The sequence below is a fragment of the Coenobita brevimanus genome, chromosome 78, assembly GCF_032717465.1.
Source record: "Coenobita brevimanus isolate Jiangsu-jjx chromosome 78, ASM3271746v2, whole genome shotgun sequence".
Taxonomy (NCBI): domain Eukaryota; kingdom Metazoa; phylum Arthropoda; class Malacostraca; order Decapoda; family Coenobitidae; genus Coenobita; species Coenobita brevimanus.
Window position 1 is genome coordinate 31,160,251 of NC_137031.1, and position 17,500 is coordinate 31,177,750.

Here is a 17,500-nt window from a genome sequence, read left to right on the forward strand (position 1 = left end):
CTAGTTTCCAGGGCGCCACGTTTGCTGCATCGGTTGTTCCGCAGTCTCATGAATGACTGGCTGCTACCTCCTCAGACCCTTCCACCAGCAACACTGCCTTTCTTGTTCAGCCAGGGTCTGTGGGAGGTGTTTCTGTAAATGTCCTGAGGGACAATGGTTCCTCAGGTTGCTCTGTTAAGCAGAGTTTAGTTCGGCCTGATGAGTATACAGGTCGACAGATCCAAGTTAGACTTATTGATGGATCAGTGAGATTGTTCCCTGAGGCACGTATCCAGGTGGCGTCTCCATTTTTCACTGGCTTGACAGCTGCAGTTGTCATGCCAGAACCTTTATTTGACCTCATCTTAGGCAACATACCTGGCATCAAAAATAGTTGTGCCGTAGATGTTGCTACTCAGACTTCGGCAGCTGCGATAACACGAGCCATGGCCAAGGCTCCAAATCGCGTCACTCCGTTGACCGCTGCAACGCCGCAAGATCTGATTCGTAGTCAAGATGTTGTCCAAGAGCAACAGACTGACTCGACACTTGCCTCAGTGCGCAAGAAGCTGGAGGGTAAAGTGATCAAGTATTCACGGGAGGTCAAGCCAGGTTCCTTCGTAAGCGAGGACGGCTGTACCGTGAGTCACAGACACCCCAGGGTGAGGTTCGACTGCAGTTTGTCGTTCCTGCAAAGTATCGCCGAGCAGTGTTTGAATTAGGTCACTGTTCAGCGATGGGAGGTCACATGGGTCAAAAAGAAGACCTCTGACCGCATCCATGCTGACTTTTTCTGGCCAGGAATGGGACGGGAAATAACGAGGCTTGTAATGCGTTCTTGTGATGTGTCAGCGTACCACTGACCGGGACGTGTCCGTCCTGCGCCATTGAAGCCAATGCCCATAATCTCTGAACCGTCTCGAGAGAGTAGCAGTTGACATAGTTGGGCCAATCTCTCCTAGGGCTAGTGATGGATCAAAGTATATCCTCACTATAGTTGATTTCAGCACACGGTGGCCTGAAGCCGTGGCCCTTAAGAATATAGAGGCCGTCACTGTTGCTGAGGCATTAATTGAAGTGTTCTGTCGTGTAGGTATCCCTAAGGAGGTCTTGAGCGACCGGGTTCGCAGTTCACTTCGGCAATGATGAACGAAACGTTCAGGTTGCTGTCCATCCGAGGCTTACGAACTACGCCGTATCATCCCATGTGTAACGGGTTGTGTGAGAGGTTCAATGGAACTCTCAAGAAGATGTTGAGGCGCATGACCGCTCGAACAGCCAAAGGAATGGCCGCGGTTCATTGCTCCTCTTCTATTTGCTTATCGAGAAGCCCCACAGCATTCATTGAAATTCTCACCCTTTGAACTGGTGTATGGGAGGTCGGTCCGAGGCCCACTTCAAGTCCTTCGTGAGTTATGGGACAATGAAGAACCCGACCCTGGAAGTCAAGACCACCTACACCTACGTCCTTGATTTGGCTGACCGCCTCCAGTCGACGTGCGAGTTAGCTAAGGAAGAACTGATTAAGCGCGTAAGTTCAAAAGGCTTATTACGATAAGAAGGCAAAGCTTCGGAAGTTTAGTCCAGGCGATAAATGCTTGGTATTACTCCCCACTGCCCAGAACAAGTTGTTGGCGCAGTGGAAGGGTCCATTTGATGTAGTAGAGCGCATTTCAGACCTCAACTACATAATACAGATGGGGAATCTTCGTAAAAGGTTCCACATTAACATGTTGAAGGCTTATCATGAGTCAGACCCCGAGGAGACTGGCCTACTAGTAGCTGATGATAGTGACCAGCCACTGGAAGAAACCGGGGCAGCTGGGTGATCCCAGCTGATGACCATGATGACGAGCTTCTTAACCGCTCAGTCCCATCAGGAAGAGACTGTCGGAGATGTTTTACTTAACCCTGACTTAGCAGTAGGGGACCAAAATGCCTTATGGTCACTGCTCTGTCAGTATGCTGATGTCTTCTCAGACCAACCTAGACTTGCAAAGGTTGCGTGTCATAAAATTGAGTTGACCAGCAATGCTCCTATTAAGGTTAAGCCATATCCGATTCCCATGCGACTACAGGGTGCAGTAGATAAGGAAATTGCTGACATGGAGACTGCAGGCATTATCGAAAAGTCCTCATCTCCTTACTGTAGTCCGATGGTAGTAGTCCGCAAGAAAGATGGTGGAGTCAGGATATGTGGTGACTATAGAAGGCTCAATGCAATCACTAAAGTGGATGCTGAGCCAATGGTGACCATATTGCCATCTTCTCCAAGCTGGCAGGGTCACGATATTTCACGAAGCTTGACCTAGCAAAGGATTCTTCCAGATTCCCCTTCATCCTGAGAGTCGTCAGTTCACTGCCTTTGCTACTCCTAGGGGGTTGTACCAGTATAAAGTCCTCCCATTTGGACTTACCAATTCCCCAGCAGTATTTAATCGTGCCATGAGACAAGTGCTCCATGGTATTGTAGGAGTAGAGATGTTCGTTGACGATGTCCTCGCTCATTCCGCCACATTGGAGGAGCACCCTCAGACTCTTGGAAATTGTCTTCAGTAGACTCCAGAGTTTCAACATGACTGTGAAGCCTAGCAAATGCAAGATTGCTCACAGTGAGGTGGAGTTCCTCGGTCATATTGTTGGCAACAATCACTGCAGGTGTCAGGGTGACAAGATCAGGAAAGTTAGAGAAGCCCGAGACCTGTGACTAAGAAACAGGTTAGGGCATTTCTTGGCCTAGTGGGATATTATAGGAGTTTTATCCCCAACTTTGCTCTCATTGCCCAACCATTGTATGAAGTGCTACGGAAATATGCTCCAAACACCATTGAGTGGGGAGAAGCGCCCCCCCCCCCCCCCCCCTGCTCTTAAGAACATGTTGTGCAAGGAGCCTATCTTGCAGTTGCCTGATTCCAGCAAACCTTTCATACTGCGCACTGATGCTTCACAAGATGGAGTAGGTGCCGTATTGATGCAGGAATCGGAAGGTGGAATCTTCCCAGTGGCATACCACAGCCGTAGGCTAAAACCTGCCGAGAGGAATTACAGTACTGTTGAGAAGGAACTCTTGGCTGTGGTTGATGGTATTAAAAAATATTATTATTATCTTTTGGGGCACCATTTACTCTGGAAACTGATCATATGCCACTCACCAGTCTTAGCACGACCAAGACGGCTAATGCAAGATTGACACGCTGGACACTGTATTTACAGCAGTTTAACCTTGTTGTGAGATACATCAAGGGAAGTGATAACGTAGGTGCAGACCTGATGTCTCGCCTGCTAACTGCTGACTAATATGGGCAATTGTTGCATGCTGGGTTCCGTAAGATAGGCATCCTAAGCGATTTGAGTAATCCAAGGACCAGCCTGGTTCCCAGTTAAAAGTGTAGACCAGACGTCTCACTCGTTGGCCCTACAGGACACAGTATATCCAGGGCTTGTACATACATGTATACCATAAGTTAAGGGGGAAGTTTGAGAACCTTTGCAGAGACAGTCCGAGGCTGTGTATGAATTACCTTGTGGAATGTCTCGAGCTGTGGGCCTTCTGAGGATTCCCGGAGAATGCACATTACCCACATGAGTGTTCACACCCACGGTGGGTGTTAAAACGTGACCTGCCCTGAGATTGCGTAGCGATTTTCAGCTTCCTGTATTACCTCGTAAGTGTAGAGTTAGGTTAACCAGTAAACTGCCCGTTCTAAGCAATTTGTGAATTCAAGAACTGGCACGTTTCCTGGTTAATAATGTTAGGTTAACCAGTAAACTGCCCGTTCTAAGCAATTTGTGAATTCAAGAACTGGCACGTTTCCTGGTTAATAATGAAAGCGTTAACCAGTAAGCTATAAGGGTTCTAAGCAATTTGTGAATTCAAGAATTACGTTTCCTGGTTAATAATGACAAGTACTGATTGCTAGGCAGAGAGAGAGAGAGAGAGAGAAATAACAGTTTTGATGCTCCACCTTAATTCTTTTCGCAGGTGTAGCTGGTGGGTGCAGCATTGCCGTGCAGATCAGCTGGCCGTTCCTGTTGCATGCTGCCGCCCCTTCTCTTCTGCCTCGTCATCATTATTTTACTATAAAATTGTATTACTGTGTCATTTTACACGTAGGTACAGTTACACTACAACTGTCACACCTACACCGTGTATTACATACACTACACTACATAACAATTAGTTGTTAATGTAAATGTAGCGAACTTTCTGCTCAGTTTGACCTGAGTACAGGATTTTCACAGTCGTCACGGAGTTTTTCCTCTAGCTTGTTTCTATTAACGTAAATACGAGGTTTTTTCGCTCACTGGCGACTGCGACATACTCCTGTAGCAGGATAGCACACACACCACAGTGTGAATCTTGTGTGACTGAGTTAGGATGTATATGTATGTATATTGAAATCTTTCTTCTGAAGGAAGAAAGATTTAATTTTCAAGCGTAATGTCACGAATCAATTCGCGACATTTCCTTTTTGTGAGAAACCACGAACTATTAGTGGAAAACTCACTGTGTATCGCTCAGCTAACCGTTTCTCCCTCCATTATCGGAGTATACCTTTCAAATAATTCGTCACCGTTTTCAAAGAGTGACCGATTTAATGCACGTCACTAAGTGCTGTACTGAGCGATACTATTGTTTTTTTATTGTTCGCCACTGCTTCCTCATTCGACCGTTAAAAAAATGCGGCCGAGTGCTCCGCTTTCCCACGACTTAGTCAGTCTTGTGATTGATGTGACGGAGGAAGGACCTGTGCCGCAGTGTGAGAGGTCAGCTAGTACCCAAACTCCACTTCACAGTTAGTCCAGTCTTCTCACCCATCTGGTGATACGCAGCATTCATCGACTATAGTATTTCTTTTGTGTATTTTCTAGTTATAAGAGTTTAATTAAGGTGTTTTTCCCTAGGCGTAAGTATTTAGCTATTGCGTGAGTGAGTGAGCGAGTGCGTCTCATTGATTTGATTTGAAATGTAACGTTAAATTTATTTTTTTGTAATTAATAAATTTAACAGTTCCTTTCTCGAGCTTAATGTAAAGTAAAAATCTTGTTTCATTTTTCCATAATTAAGCTTATTTTCCATATAGCTCCTAGCTTGCATAAACGTTTGCTTTCATAACTGGTACTTAGACCAGTCTTGTATTAACTTAATATCCGTTGTGCCATCTGGGAGTTAAGCATCGGCAAGAACCTGATGTTAGTATTAGTTATTTATTGTCAGGGGTGATGTAACTTTCTCCAGAGGCTAACAGTACAGTAATTCAGCAATTGTGAGTAATTAGTCTCTGCTGTGTACTGTTGAGAAAGTTTATAAATTCTCGTTCTTGAGAATCTTAGCAAGTCAGCGTAAAGTAATCGTTGCTTGATGTAGCAAGACAATCATTGTCTTTGCTCTTCAATATTATTGAATATTATTATCAAATTAAATAATATTAACCATTTATTTCAAAATTACTGAGATATTATAAAAACCCCGTGACAGATAATGATGACGATGATGATGATGATGATGATGATGATGATGACGATGATGATGATGATGACGATGATGTTAAAAGATGTCGTTAGCGAGATGATGAAAGACTAAGAGCTCTGAATGAGATTACGAGGCTGTGAGATGCAACAAAGAGGAGGGCTTGGAGGACAAAAGAGGAGAGAGAGAGAGAGAGAGAGAGAGAGAGAGAGAGAGATGCACAACACCTTTCACAAGTGACCTTGCTATTAACGATATAAAATTTTTCTCACCACTCTCAAGATTTCTGTCTTTTTTCAGTCTTGGGAGATTTAGGGGATTTTATCTTTCTTGGTTATTATTATTATTATTATTAACCAGACAACCACCCAGCCATCCACCCAACCATTCACCTAGCCGTCCACATCCCCACCAGAGTTCCACCCAACCATCAGCTCAACCGTCCATATCTCCATCCAAGCCTCCACCCATCCATCCACCCATCCATCCAACCCATCCAAGCATTCAAACATCCTCCCAAACATTCACATCACTCAAACATCCACCTAACCATCCACTGAATCACATAGCCATCCACTCAGGCTTTTACATTCCACCCATCCAGCCTACAGCCATCTATCTAACCATCCACTCTCTCACCTATGCATCCACGCAACCAACCAAGTCCTATCCCGAACACCCAGCCATCCACTCAACCATCCACTTAGCCGTCCACACCCTTAGCCAGCCAACCAGCTATCCACCCAGTCATCCACTCAACCATCCATCCACCGAGCCATCCACTCATCCACCTAGCCATGCACTCCAAGGCCACGACATCATAATTTCTCAACTCACTTTCATTTCTCCACGTCGCCTCACTTATTCCTCTAATTAACCCTTTCGCGGCCATGTCAAGGACCTTCGTGGTGTGTGTGTGTGTGTGTGTGAAGCGGGCTGGCTTATTAATTAAATTGTGTAAAATTATTAGTGAAATACTGGGGATGGTGGGGACATTCAAAGAAACGCTGGTCTGTAAATACACACACACACACACACACACACACACACACACACAGCTTAGGGAAACACATATAAGTTTTTATCACTTTGTGTTTACCCGAGACACCCACAAAAATACACCTCTAAGGAACTACGTTAATGGAGGTGTGTTTCCTGAGGGATTCTACTGCTCTCTTGCTTCTGTGGCCACCCCTGGATTAGAGAGAGAGAGAGAGAGAGAGAGAGAGAGAGAGAGAGAGAGAGGACACAATCCTTGCTATCTTTATTTTGTAGTCATGTTGTGGTAGTGATAGTTTTATTATTTTTTACAGTAATTTAGAATTGCAATGCATGGGCACGTTTTCCATTGATTGTATTCTCTCTCTCTCAATACTATCCTCTTCTTAATGTACCCTAATTGGATATCAAGTCGTTGCAGTAGTATTAGTGTTGGGCTTCCTTGAAAGAATCATATGGTCTGTGTGGGTAGCATATCTGTGTAACTCTCTCTCTCTCTCTCTCTCTCTCACTGACGCGTAAACATCGAGGTCAGTGAAACACGGATATCACAAGGGAATCTACGTACCTACGCACCTTCATTACCTACGACATTTCGTCACGCATGCACGATTACGCCGCGCCTCGGTCAGTAGCGTTGTTGTTGTTGTTGTTGTTGTTTGTGTTGTGAAGATGGTAAGGGTGGTGATGAAGATGATGGTGATTGTTGTTGTTGTTGTGGATGGTGGTGGTGGTAAAGGTGGTGTTGGTGATGATGGTTGTTGTTGTTGTTGATTGTGGTGGTGGTGATGGTGGTGGTGGTGTTGGTGATGATGGTTGTTGTTGTTGTAGATTGTGGTGGTGGTGGTGGTGGTGATGATGATGATGTTAATTAATGCTGTACGTAGTGTTATTGTTGCTACTGTTTATACCTGTATTGTTATTTCTGTTTTTGTGTCTGATAATAGGGCTTTTGTTGTTCGTATTGATTACATTGTTGATGCTGTCCTTGCTGTTGCTGTTGGCTATTGTTCTTGTTGTTTTGTGTTGCCTTGTATTCCTCTCTGTTGCCATTTTTCTCCTTAGGTTACTATTTGTTCATTTGTGTTGAGTTGTTTTGCTCTTTATTTATGTGTGTTTTCTTGTGTTGTGTTGAGTTGTTCAGTATTGTGGTGTGTTTTGTTGACTAATATTGCTCTGTTAATTTGTGTTTCCTTGATTTGCTTGGTGTTTAGCTTTGTTGTCTTGCATTGTGTTGGGTTCTGTTGTACTGTGTCGCGTTGTGTTGCCTTGGGTTGATCAACATATTCATTTGTGTTCCTTGTTTAGCCTTACGATACTCAGGGTTAATCTGTATCCACCTGTATTGCGCTGTATTTCTCTGTGTTGTACTGCATCCCCTTGTTTTACCTTGAGCTTCCTCCTGTTGTGCATTAGGAAGCTTGTTATGTGAAGCTTTCCCTGAGCTCCCACACTGAGTCGTTCCTCTCAGCTCTGTCATATTACAAGTCGCCTGGCTCTGAGGGTGGGAGTGGGGATGGGAGTGGAGGAGGGAGTGAGGGAATGAGAGTGGCAGGGGGAGAAGAGATGGTAGAGGAAAGGAGGGGAGGAAAGGGAATGAAAGAGCTAAGAAGAGAAAGAGAGGGGAAACAGGAAAAAGAGTGAGAAAGACTTCAGATAATTCGGAGTGGAATGAGAGTGAAAGAGATGGGGAGGAGGAAGAGGCAGAGGGTGTAAGAGTGAAAAAGGGAAAGGAGAGAGAGAGAGAGAGAGAGAGAGAGAGAGAATAATTAATGGCCTAATTACGGAAAAGAAAAAAAGGGAGAAACAGGCCATGAAGAATAATACAAAGCAAAATAAAGAAACTGAGTAAGTTGAGATAAGAGGCCAAGAAGGGGGAGAGGAAAGTGGTCGAGTGATAATGTGTGTGTGTGAGAGAGAGAGAGAAAGAGAGAGAGAGAGAGAGAGAGAGAGAGAGAGAGAGAGAGAGAGAGAGAGAGAGAGAGAGAGAGAATTATATAGGTACTTAGACCACATAGATCTTACCGGTCTTCCTAGGAGGTCTGGCCATAATGTTCTCTAGTTAGACAAGTTTGAGAGAGAGAGAGAGAGAGAGAGAGAGAGAGAGAGAGAGTAGTGTGAGTGACAGTGCGAGGAAGGGTCTGAGAGAGGGCGTACGATGGTAAAAGCAAAAGGTAATGAGAAGTGAGGGCAAGCCGAGAAAGAGAGAGGGAGAGAGAGAGAGAGAGAGAGAGAGAGAGAGAGAGAGAGAGAGAGAGAGAGAGAGAGAGAGAGGGAGTGAGAGAGAGAGAGAGAGAGAGAGAGAGAGAGAGAGGAGGGGGAGGGGAGGAGGAAGAGAGAGTGCATTACAGTAACAAATGTTGGTGTGAGTGTGGATGAGTATGAACGGCTCTGAAAGTGTGCAAATGCGCGAGTATGCAAATATCCAGAGGGAGAGAGAGAGAGAGAGAGAGAGAGAGAGAGAGAGAGAGAGAGAGAGAGAGTGGGAGGGATATGATTAGCACTGGAACACGACAGTCAGCTAAATAAAATAGCCAGCGTTAACTAGAATAAAATACAAGGGTATGGGAGTGAGGGGTGTCTGGGGTTGAGAGGGGTGGTGGTGTTGGGAGAGGGGAAAGGGGTTGAGGTAGGGGTAAGGGGGCTAGTGTGGGGGTAAATGGGGGGATGGGGGGCAGTGTTGGCAGAGCTCCAGGGCAAAGGGTTTAGGGAGGGAATGGAGGGGTTGGCAGAAATCCGACGGGGTTTGGTTTGGAATGTGGGTAACAAACATGCACCTTAAACCCCTCAGTCTCACGATCTATTTTTGTTGTTTGTTTTTGTTGCTTTCAGACGGTTTTACTCAGCTCAAAGGAGGCTTTTCGAACCGGAGGGGGTTGGGTAAAGCCTTCAGTTAACCCCTTCACTTGGAGGGTCTGCTGAATAAAATCGTCTGGAGGCAGCAAGAAATAAACAAATTGTGTTCTTGTATGCGTTTTGGTGGGGTAGGTAGGACGTCGGTAGAGGGTGTGTAGGACTGTGTGTGTGTGTGTGTGTGTGTGTGTGTGTGTGTGTGTGTGTGTGTGTGTGTGTGTGTGTGGTAGGGGAACTGAAAGGGGTAGCAGTGAATGTGCTCAAAAGCTCATCGGGTACGAGTATGTGTACAGTAATACACACACACACACATTCTCTCTCTCTCTCTCTCTCTCTCTCTCTCTCTCTCCATGAGCAACCATTCATTGTCCCCTAAAATTCTCAAGGGTCGGCAAGAAAAAGTAAGAAAAAAAAAAATCAGCTCTTCTCTGTGTCTCCAGGCTCAGCAGAAAAGGGGGTGACTTATGACCTTCCCAACGCTGATTCCCCTTTGAGTCAGCTCTCGAGTCTGGCATAAAAAGTTCCTGACTCGCTTTTTGGGTCCTTTATGCTAGTCAGTTCGCTAATCGGCCTGTGAATCCATGTGTGAGAATTCGCCCTGTGGAGAACGAGGTCAAACGGGTCATTGGGGGAGGTGGTGAAATGGTTGAATATCCTACTATCGTTTGGAAAGGACCCGAGGTCAATTGTAGGGTTGATCAGGGATATACCAAGATGCATAATAGCAAATGGTCGTCCTCTGACCTGAATAAAATCGTCTGGAGTCAGCGAGAGTAAACCAATAACGGGATTCATTAGAACTGTGTTAATTTCTGAGGTGACAATTTTTTCTGTTAATTTATTCATCCTCCCTTCAGACGATTTTATTTAAGTAGGCTCCTATGGGGACACTTCTCGCACCGAAGGGGTTAGAAACGACCCTCATCAAACCCCGCTGCTATTAAACGTCGCCAAGAAAGTTAATTAAAGACGTCAGATCACAGCAGGAATATAGTGAGAAATACATCATCGGTTTCACAGGGGTTACCAGCCTCCTCTCTGCCCCTTCCAACTACTCCACGTCTTGGAGAAAATTTCCTTATCTCCTCCTAATCATCCACTTCTGGGGGAAAATATTCATCCACCTTCCCTCCAAATCTTCCACTTCTTGGCAAAAAATATCCACCACTCTCCAGGTCTTCCACTTCTAGGAGAAAATGTCCACCTCCAAATTTGCTTGTAGGAGAAAATATTTACCTCCCCTCCAGATCTTCCACATACGTCTTCCACTTCTAGGAGATAATGTCCATGCACCTTCCCTCCAAATCATCCACATCTGCCTTTCATCTCTAGGAGATTATGCCCCTCCACCTCCCCTCCAAATCTTCCACATCTGCCTTCCACATCTAGGAGGTAATGTCCATCCACAACCCATCCAAATCTTCCACATCTGCCCTCCACTTTTAGAAGTAAATACTTACCTCCCCTCCAGATCTGCCACACCTGCCTTCCACTTCTAGGAGGTAATGTCCATCCACCACCCCTCTAAATCATCCACTTCTAGGCGAAAAATATCCACTCCCTTCCATGACGAGGGCGTGGAATAATTCAGCCTTGCAACATCAAGAACCTACATCAAAGGCGTCTCCACAAAAGACCCCTTACAGTGCGTTTCCAGGAGTTTTTCTTTGCTTCAGACAAGGAGGAGGGGGAGGGGGGGTGCTTGGAAGGGTGAGAGTTAGGGTGAGTGGTGTGTGAAGATTTTTGCCATTGGTTATCGTTGCTGAGTGAGAGAGGGGGAGAGGGAGGGAGAGGGGAATCGTGTGTGTGTGTGTGTGTGTGTGTGTGTGTAAGCAGTTCAAGTTAATCTCAGTATCAAAAGACCATAACAGTGTCCATCAAAAGCCTTCTGCACAGTAACCAAAGGGACAGTGGGCATTGATAAATTGTAATAAGACTTTCATTTTTATTTTCACAATCCAATTTTCCATTTTTATTTTTTGCATCATTCTCATAATTAATTTTTGGCTTTGTCTTTTATCACTCATATCGTAACTCCATTCAGCATTTTTTTCCATCGTCCTTCCCACCTCCCAGTTTTTTTGGAGAGAGCTCCAACATACTTGACCTCTTCCTCACAACTAATCCTTCTGCTTACTCTGTTAATCTTTTCTCTCCGTTGGGCTCCTCCGATCACAACCTTATTACCTTAACCTGTCCTATCGCTCCAGTACGGCCTGCGGACCCTCCAGGGAAACGTCGTCTCTGGCATTTTGGAGCTGCGGACTGGGAGGCCCTCAGGCAGTACTTCTTTGATTTTCCCTGGAATGATTATTGCTTCCATGGCCGTGAGCCATCTGAGTGTGCCTTGCGCATTACGGAGGTTATTCTCTCGGGCATGGAAGCATACATTCCTTTCTCATATCCTTTGACTAACGCAAGAAAGCCTTGGTTTAATCACGCTTGTTCTAATGCTGTCCGCAACAAGGAGAAGGCCTACAAAAGGTACCGGAGCCAACCCACCCCTGAATCACATAATCTTTACGTTTCTGCCCGGAATCGTGCTAAGTCTGTTCTTCGCTCTACTAAAAATAATTTCATCCATACTAAATGCTCTCAACTCTCCAACTCGAATTCTTCTCAGCTCCTTCTGGCACCTTGCCAAAAATCTTTCTAACAACTTTACCTCATCATCCTTCCCTCCTCTTTTCTACTCTGATGGTTCTGTAGCTGTTTCTTCTACTGATAAAGCAGATCTCTTCGCACTGAACTTTCTCCTCCAATTCCACCTTAGACGATTCCGGTGCTGTTCCTCCATCACTTCCCCCTCTGACTTCCTCATGGCTGACATTAAAATTTCTTCAGTTGATGTATTTTCTGCCATTACTGGCCTCAGTACTAACAAGGCATATGGGCCTGATGGAGTCCCTCCTGTTGTTCTCAAAAAACTGTGCTTCTGTGCTTACACCCTGCCTAGGCAAACTATTTCGCCTTTGTCTGTCAACTTGTACCTTTCCTTCTTGCTGGAAGTTTGCTCTCATTCAGCCAGTCCCAAAGAAGGGTGACCACTCCCAACCCTCCAACTATCGTCCAATTGCTTTAACGTCCTGTATTTCAAAAGTTTTCGAGTCAATTCTTAATAAAAAAATTTTAAGGCATCTTTCCTATCACAAACTTCTTTCCGATCGTCAGTATGGGTTCCGTCAGGGACGCTCCACTGGCGATCTTCTCACCTACCTTTCAGACTCCTGGTCATCCTCCTTTCAGGGACTTTGGCGAAAGCTTTGCCATTGCACTTGACATCTCAAAGGCTTTCGATCGAGTCTGGCATAAATCTTTAATTTCCAAACTGCCCTCCTACGGTTTCTATCCTTCTATCTGTGCCTTCATCGCTAGCTTCCTTTCTGGTCGTTCTATAGCCGCTGTCGTAGACGGCCATCGTTCTTCTCCTAGATCTATCAACAGTGGTGTTCCTCAGGGCTCTGTCCTATCACCAACTCTCTTCCTTTTATTCATCAATGATCTTCTAAGCTGTACATCTAACCCTATCCACTCATACGCTGATGACTCCACCCTTCATCTTTCCATTCGGTTCCCGCAACGCCCATCTCAACAGTTACTTCAAGAAACAAGGGATGAGGCTATGGCACACCTAATGTCTGACTTGGCTCATATCTCTGACTGGGGTAAAAATAATATGGTTGTCTTTAATGCATCTAAGACTCAGTTCTTACACCTATCAACCCGACAAAATCTTCCACAGGTATACCCACTAATGTTTAATAATATTCAGATTAATCCTGCATCATCCTTGAACATGCTTGGGGTTTCATTTACTCGGGACTTATCTTGGAAAGATCATATTACATCTCTTGTAAAATCTGCTTCCAAGAGATTGGGTGTGCTAAGCCGACTCCGCTCTTTCTTTACCCCTGCACAATTGTTGACTCTATACAGGGGTTTGATCCGCTTTCCTGTGTGGAGTACAACTCTCATGTGTGGGGAGGCTCCCCACATACAGCTCTTCTCAATAGGGTGGAGTCAAAGGCTTTTCGTCTCATTAACTCTCCTCCTCTTACTGACTCCCTTCAACCTCTGTCTCTTCGCCGCACTGTTGCATCTTTATCTCTTTTCTATCGCTACTTTAATGGTCACTGCTCCTCTGAACTGTCTGCTTGCATTCCTCCACCTCTACGACGGGCGCGTAGCACCCGTCTGGCAGCAAACTCTCATCCCTTTTCTGTCCAACTCTCTAATGCAAGAGTTAACCGTTACTCCCAGTCTTTCATTTATGCAACAGGTCAGCTCTGGAACTGTCTCCCTCTGTCTGTATTTCCTCCTGCCTATGATCTCCAGTCTTTCAAACGTAGTGTGTCCAGGCATCTCAAAATGATCGGATCTTGAATTTGGCTCTCTATTGTATTTTGTTTTTCTCTTGGAGGGAACTGTTACTGCGGGCTCATGGCCTTTGGTTCCTTCTTCCTCGCATAAAAAAAAAAAAAAAAAAAAAAAAAATATTCTCATAAATCAGTTTCCTTTTTCACGTTCATATTTATATTTGTTTTTCATAATTCTTGTATCGTTTTTCCTTCTGAGACGATGGGAATGTAATCCACACGACAAGTAGTTCAGATTAGTTGAGGAAAACTCTCTCTCTCTCTCTCTCTCTCTCTCTCTCCAGCTTTTGTGTTGTTTTTCTCCTCCCGGAGACGCCACTCTTGAAATCTGCACGACAAGACATCCGTGTCGCAAAAAAAAAAAAGAAAGAAAGAAAGAAAGGAAAAGAAAAAAAATCCTCTTTCTCTGTTCTTATATATTTTTTTACAAGCTTATGTGCCATCTGTCCATTTAGCATAAACGATATATATATATATATATATATATATATATATATGATCAGTGGGAAAAGAAATTTCTCTAAAAAAAAAGTGGAAGTGAAAATAAATGAAAGCCTGATCTTTTTCCCATTAGTTTTTTCTTTTATTTTATATATATCTCTCTAATGACTTTCACCGCTAAGCTGAGAAAACATACCTGTGATCCAGACGACAGAGAGAGAGAGAGAGAGAGAGAGAGAGAGAGAGAGAGAGAGAGAGATTCTGCCTGTACCCAGATTATATATATTTGTCTTTCTGTCCATCTCATTTGTCAACTTTTCCATGTAGCCGAAGAAACACATTTGTAATCCTTGCGCTAAATATTACCCATCGCTGTGATATCAGTCAGTAAATAGGAAAACATTAAAAAAAAATCTTATCCCTCCTTTGTTTTCGTATTGACTTTTTTTTTAGGTGTTGTTTCGTTCCAATTAAAAAAATGAGATGGCAGTTTTGTAATTCCATGTACAAGAAATCTCTCTCCTGCCTCCCTCTCTCCCCTCAAAGAAATACAAAATAGAAGCAGTATACCTATGCTTCAGATATAGCAAAAAAAACTCAGTCTGTCTCTTCTTCTTGCCAACCTTTCTCTTAGCTGAGGCGGCACATATTTAACCCCAACGACAGGTCATCTGCATCGCTATAAAAACTTGAAAAAGAAAAAAAAATTGCCCCTTCTCCATTCTCATCTCTAGTTTTGTAATTGCTATATAATTTTTCCTTTTAGCTGACAGGACAATCTGCTAATCCTGACTAGAGCAACTCCCTTTGGTAATTATAAAATCTGCCCTTATTTCTGGTTTTAAAAAGTCTGCCTATTTTTCCCTGTTTTGCATTATGTTTTCATGCCTTTTCCCCTGTCCTTTCGACGACAGTTTTTAATCCACATTTACTATGCAAATATAAGTGGATAAAAATAATAAGTAAATGATGTGATAAATAAATACAAACGGAAATTAAGTAGTTAAGTAATTGATAAAGTTGAAAATATAAAAAAATCGTCCCTCGTGGAGCGTCTGTGTGGCTTTTGGCTTACCTAAGGGGATGAAGGAAGGGACAGGGAGGGAAAAGCCTATTAGCAGAAAACCTTCCCTTTCTCTTAATCCCTCTTTCCTCCTCTCTCTCTCTCTCTCTCTCTCCTTACCTCATTCAGCGCGTGGATATCCTCAATGGTGATCACCCTGTCTTTGTTGTGATCGAAGACATCAGTGAAGTAATAAGTAAATTTCTCCACCTGGAAGTCAGACAGGTGGATTTTGCCCTCAGGTGGTTGCATGTCGTCGTCGTCCTCGAATGGTCGTCTCACCCACGTCGCTGAGGAGGGAGGAAAGAGAGAGAGGGAGGAATTAGTTTGGTGGAGAGACGAAGGGATGTTTTGAGAGAGGAAAGGAGGGTGAGCCCGCGGGGGTGATGGGTATAAGGGATGAGAGAGAGAGAGAGAGAGAGGGGGGGGAGGAAAAATAAATTGGCCCATGCGACAGGAAACAAAATGAGCAGGGAAAGAAAGGGGTGTTAAAAAAAAATTATTCAGCAGTGGAGAGAGAGAGAGAGAGAGAGAGAGAGACAGACAGACAGACAGACAGAGAGAGACAGAGAAGAGGAGGAGGAGGAGGAGGAGGAGGAGAATGTTGAGGAAGGGAAGGAGGGACGAGGAGTATAAGGAGGTTGATAAAACGATAGCACAGATAGGACATAATAAGGGATGGACCGAACACACACACATAAATTAAAACACCGATCGGCTCAGCTCCGTCGGGAAAGTCTCCTCATCTTGTAAGAAATGGATGGAGAAGATTAGAAACAGTCACTCAATATGTACCCTTTCAGTACCGGGGACCCCTTTATCTTTATTATCTCTTTATTTATTCATTTATTTATGTTTGACTCAACACCAGGTGATGTTATGCAGGTCAGGAAACACATCTCAGGCTGAGGGATGTTGAAATTGCCTCCGTTAATCCCTCACCCCTTGGACATGATCTCTCTTTTTCTATCTTACCAGACGATTTTAGTCAGTTTTATGAGAGTCCCGAGCTGAAAGGGCTAAGGGGATACACAGTCAAGAGCAGTTCCTTAGCTCGGTATGGGTGGATGAGAAATTAAAACGCTGAAAGGAATGGCAGTTTGAGTGAGGAAATAGTGGATATAAGAGGAAATAAGGGGACATCGGTGGTAATGAGTGGACGTCAGTGGAAATAATTGGACATCGGTTGAAATAACTGGATGTCAGTGGAAACAAGTGGATATCCTTGGAAATAAGTGGACGTCCGTGGAAATAAGTATCAGTGGAAATAAGTGGACATCAGAAGAAATAAGTGGTCTTCAGAGATCACACCGATACTGGAAATACACTTAAAAGTTTAGAGCGGGAGACAGTCAGAAAAATAGACCCTTAGTTCGTCTTACAAAGACACATTAAGAATCTGAAACTAGAGACATTGAAGTGAGAAAGTGGTATTAAGTAAGACTTAGATGTACATAGATTCTAAAGGTGACACCCAAACTAGTGATGGTATGAGACGATTAGACAAGGCAGTCAAGAGTAAATTAAGGCTCTGAAAGGTACGTGTGTTCAGGTGAGAAGGAATTATTTTGCAGATTCTAATAACACATAAGTTCCAAACAGCACACCCAAGCTAGAGTTGGTTTGGGAACATAGGCGAGACAGAAGTAGGTTAGGAATCTGAAAGGAAGGGATGTGTACATGAGAAAAATGTATGTAGACTAGACACGAATTTCAGAGATAACACTCAAGCTAGACGGTCTTACAAGATTAGGCGAGACAGTCAAAAGTAGGCCCTTGGATCAAAATGACAGGTGACATTAAGGAACTGAAAGGAAAGATAGTTGGAATGAATATATATGTCAGTTCTAGAGCTTAAATCGAAGCTAGAAATTGGCTTAGTAATTTAGGTAAAGCTCCATCTATAACGAACCCATAGATCATAACAAATTTAGGGTAATAAGGATCTGAAAGGGAAAGGCAGCCATGATGAGGGAATATTTGGTCTTTTGCTTGAAATTGATTTAAAAAGTTACATGAGGGTACAGTCATTAACAAACCTTTAGAACTTATTTGATGGAGGAAAAATTAAGGCTCTGAAAGGGATGGCAGTCTGAGTGGAAAAATACCTGGACGCTAGATATTTAACCGAAGATTGCTGGCTTAGAATTTAGTGGGAATACAATTACCAGTAGATGCTTTGACCGTAATGGATGTAGGAGAAATTAAGAATCTGAAAGGAAAAACAGTCTGAGTGAGGAAACTTTTGGACTCTAGTTAGAAAACGTCTGAAAAGTCTAGTCGTGACACATTCAGATAACCGTGGTGGATTAAGGAGAA

At 43.9% G+C, this 17,500-nt stretch overlaps 1 protein-coding gene across 1 annotated transcript in view; it reads right to left on the reverse strand.

Moving 5' to 3' along the window:
- LOC145408668 (uncharacterized) overlaps positions 1 to 17,500 on the reverse strand; it is a 228,997-nt gene that overhangs the window by 31,355 nt on the left and 180,142 nt on the right. The window contains exon 3 of the mRNA XM_080279349.1: positions 15,302 to 15,471. Within this exon, the coding sequence (XP_080135475.1) occupies positions 15,302 to 15,471 (170 nt within the window). The remainder of the gene's footprint in view (positions 1 to 15,301; positions 15,472 to 17,500) is intronic.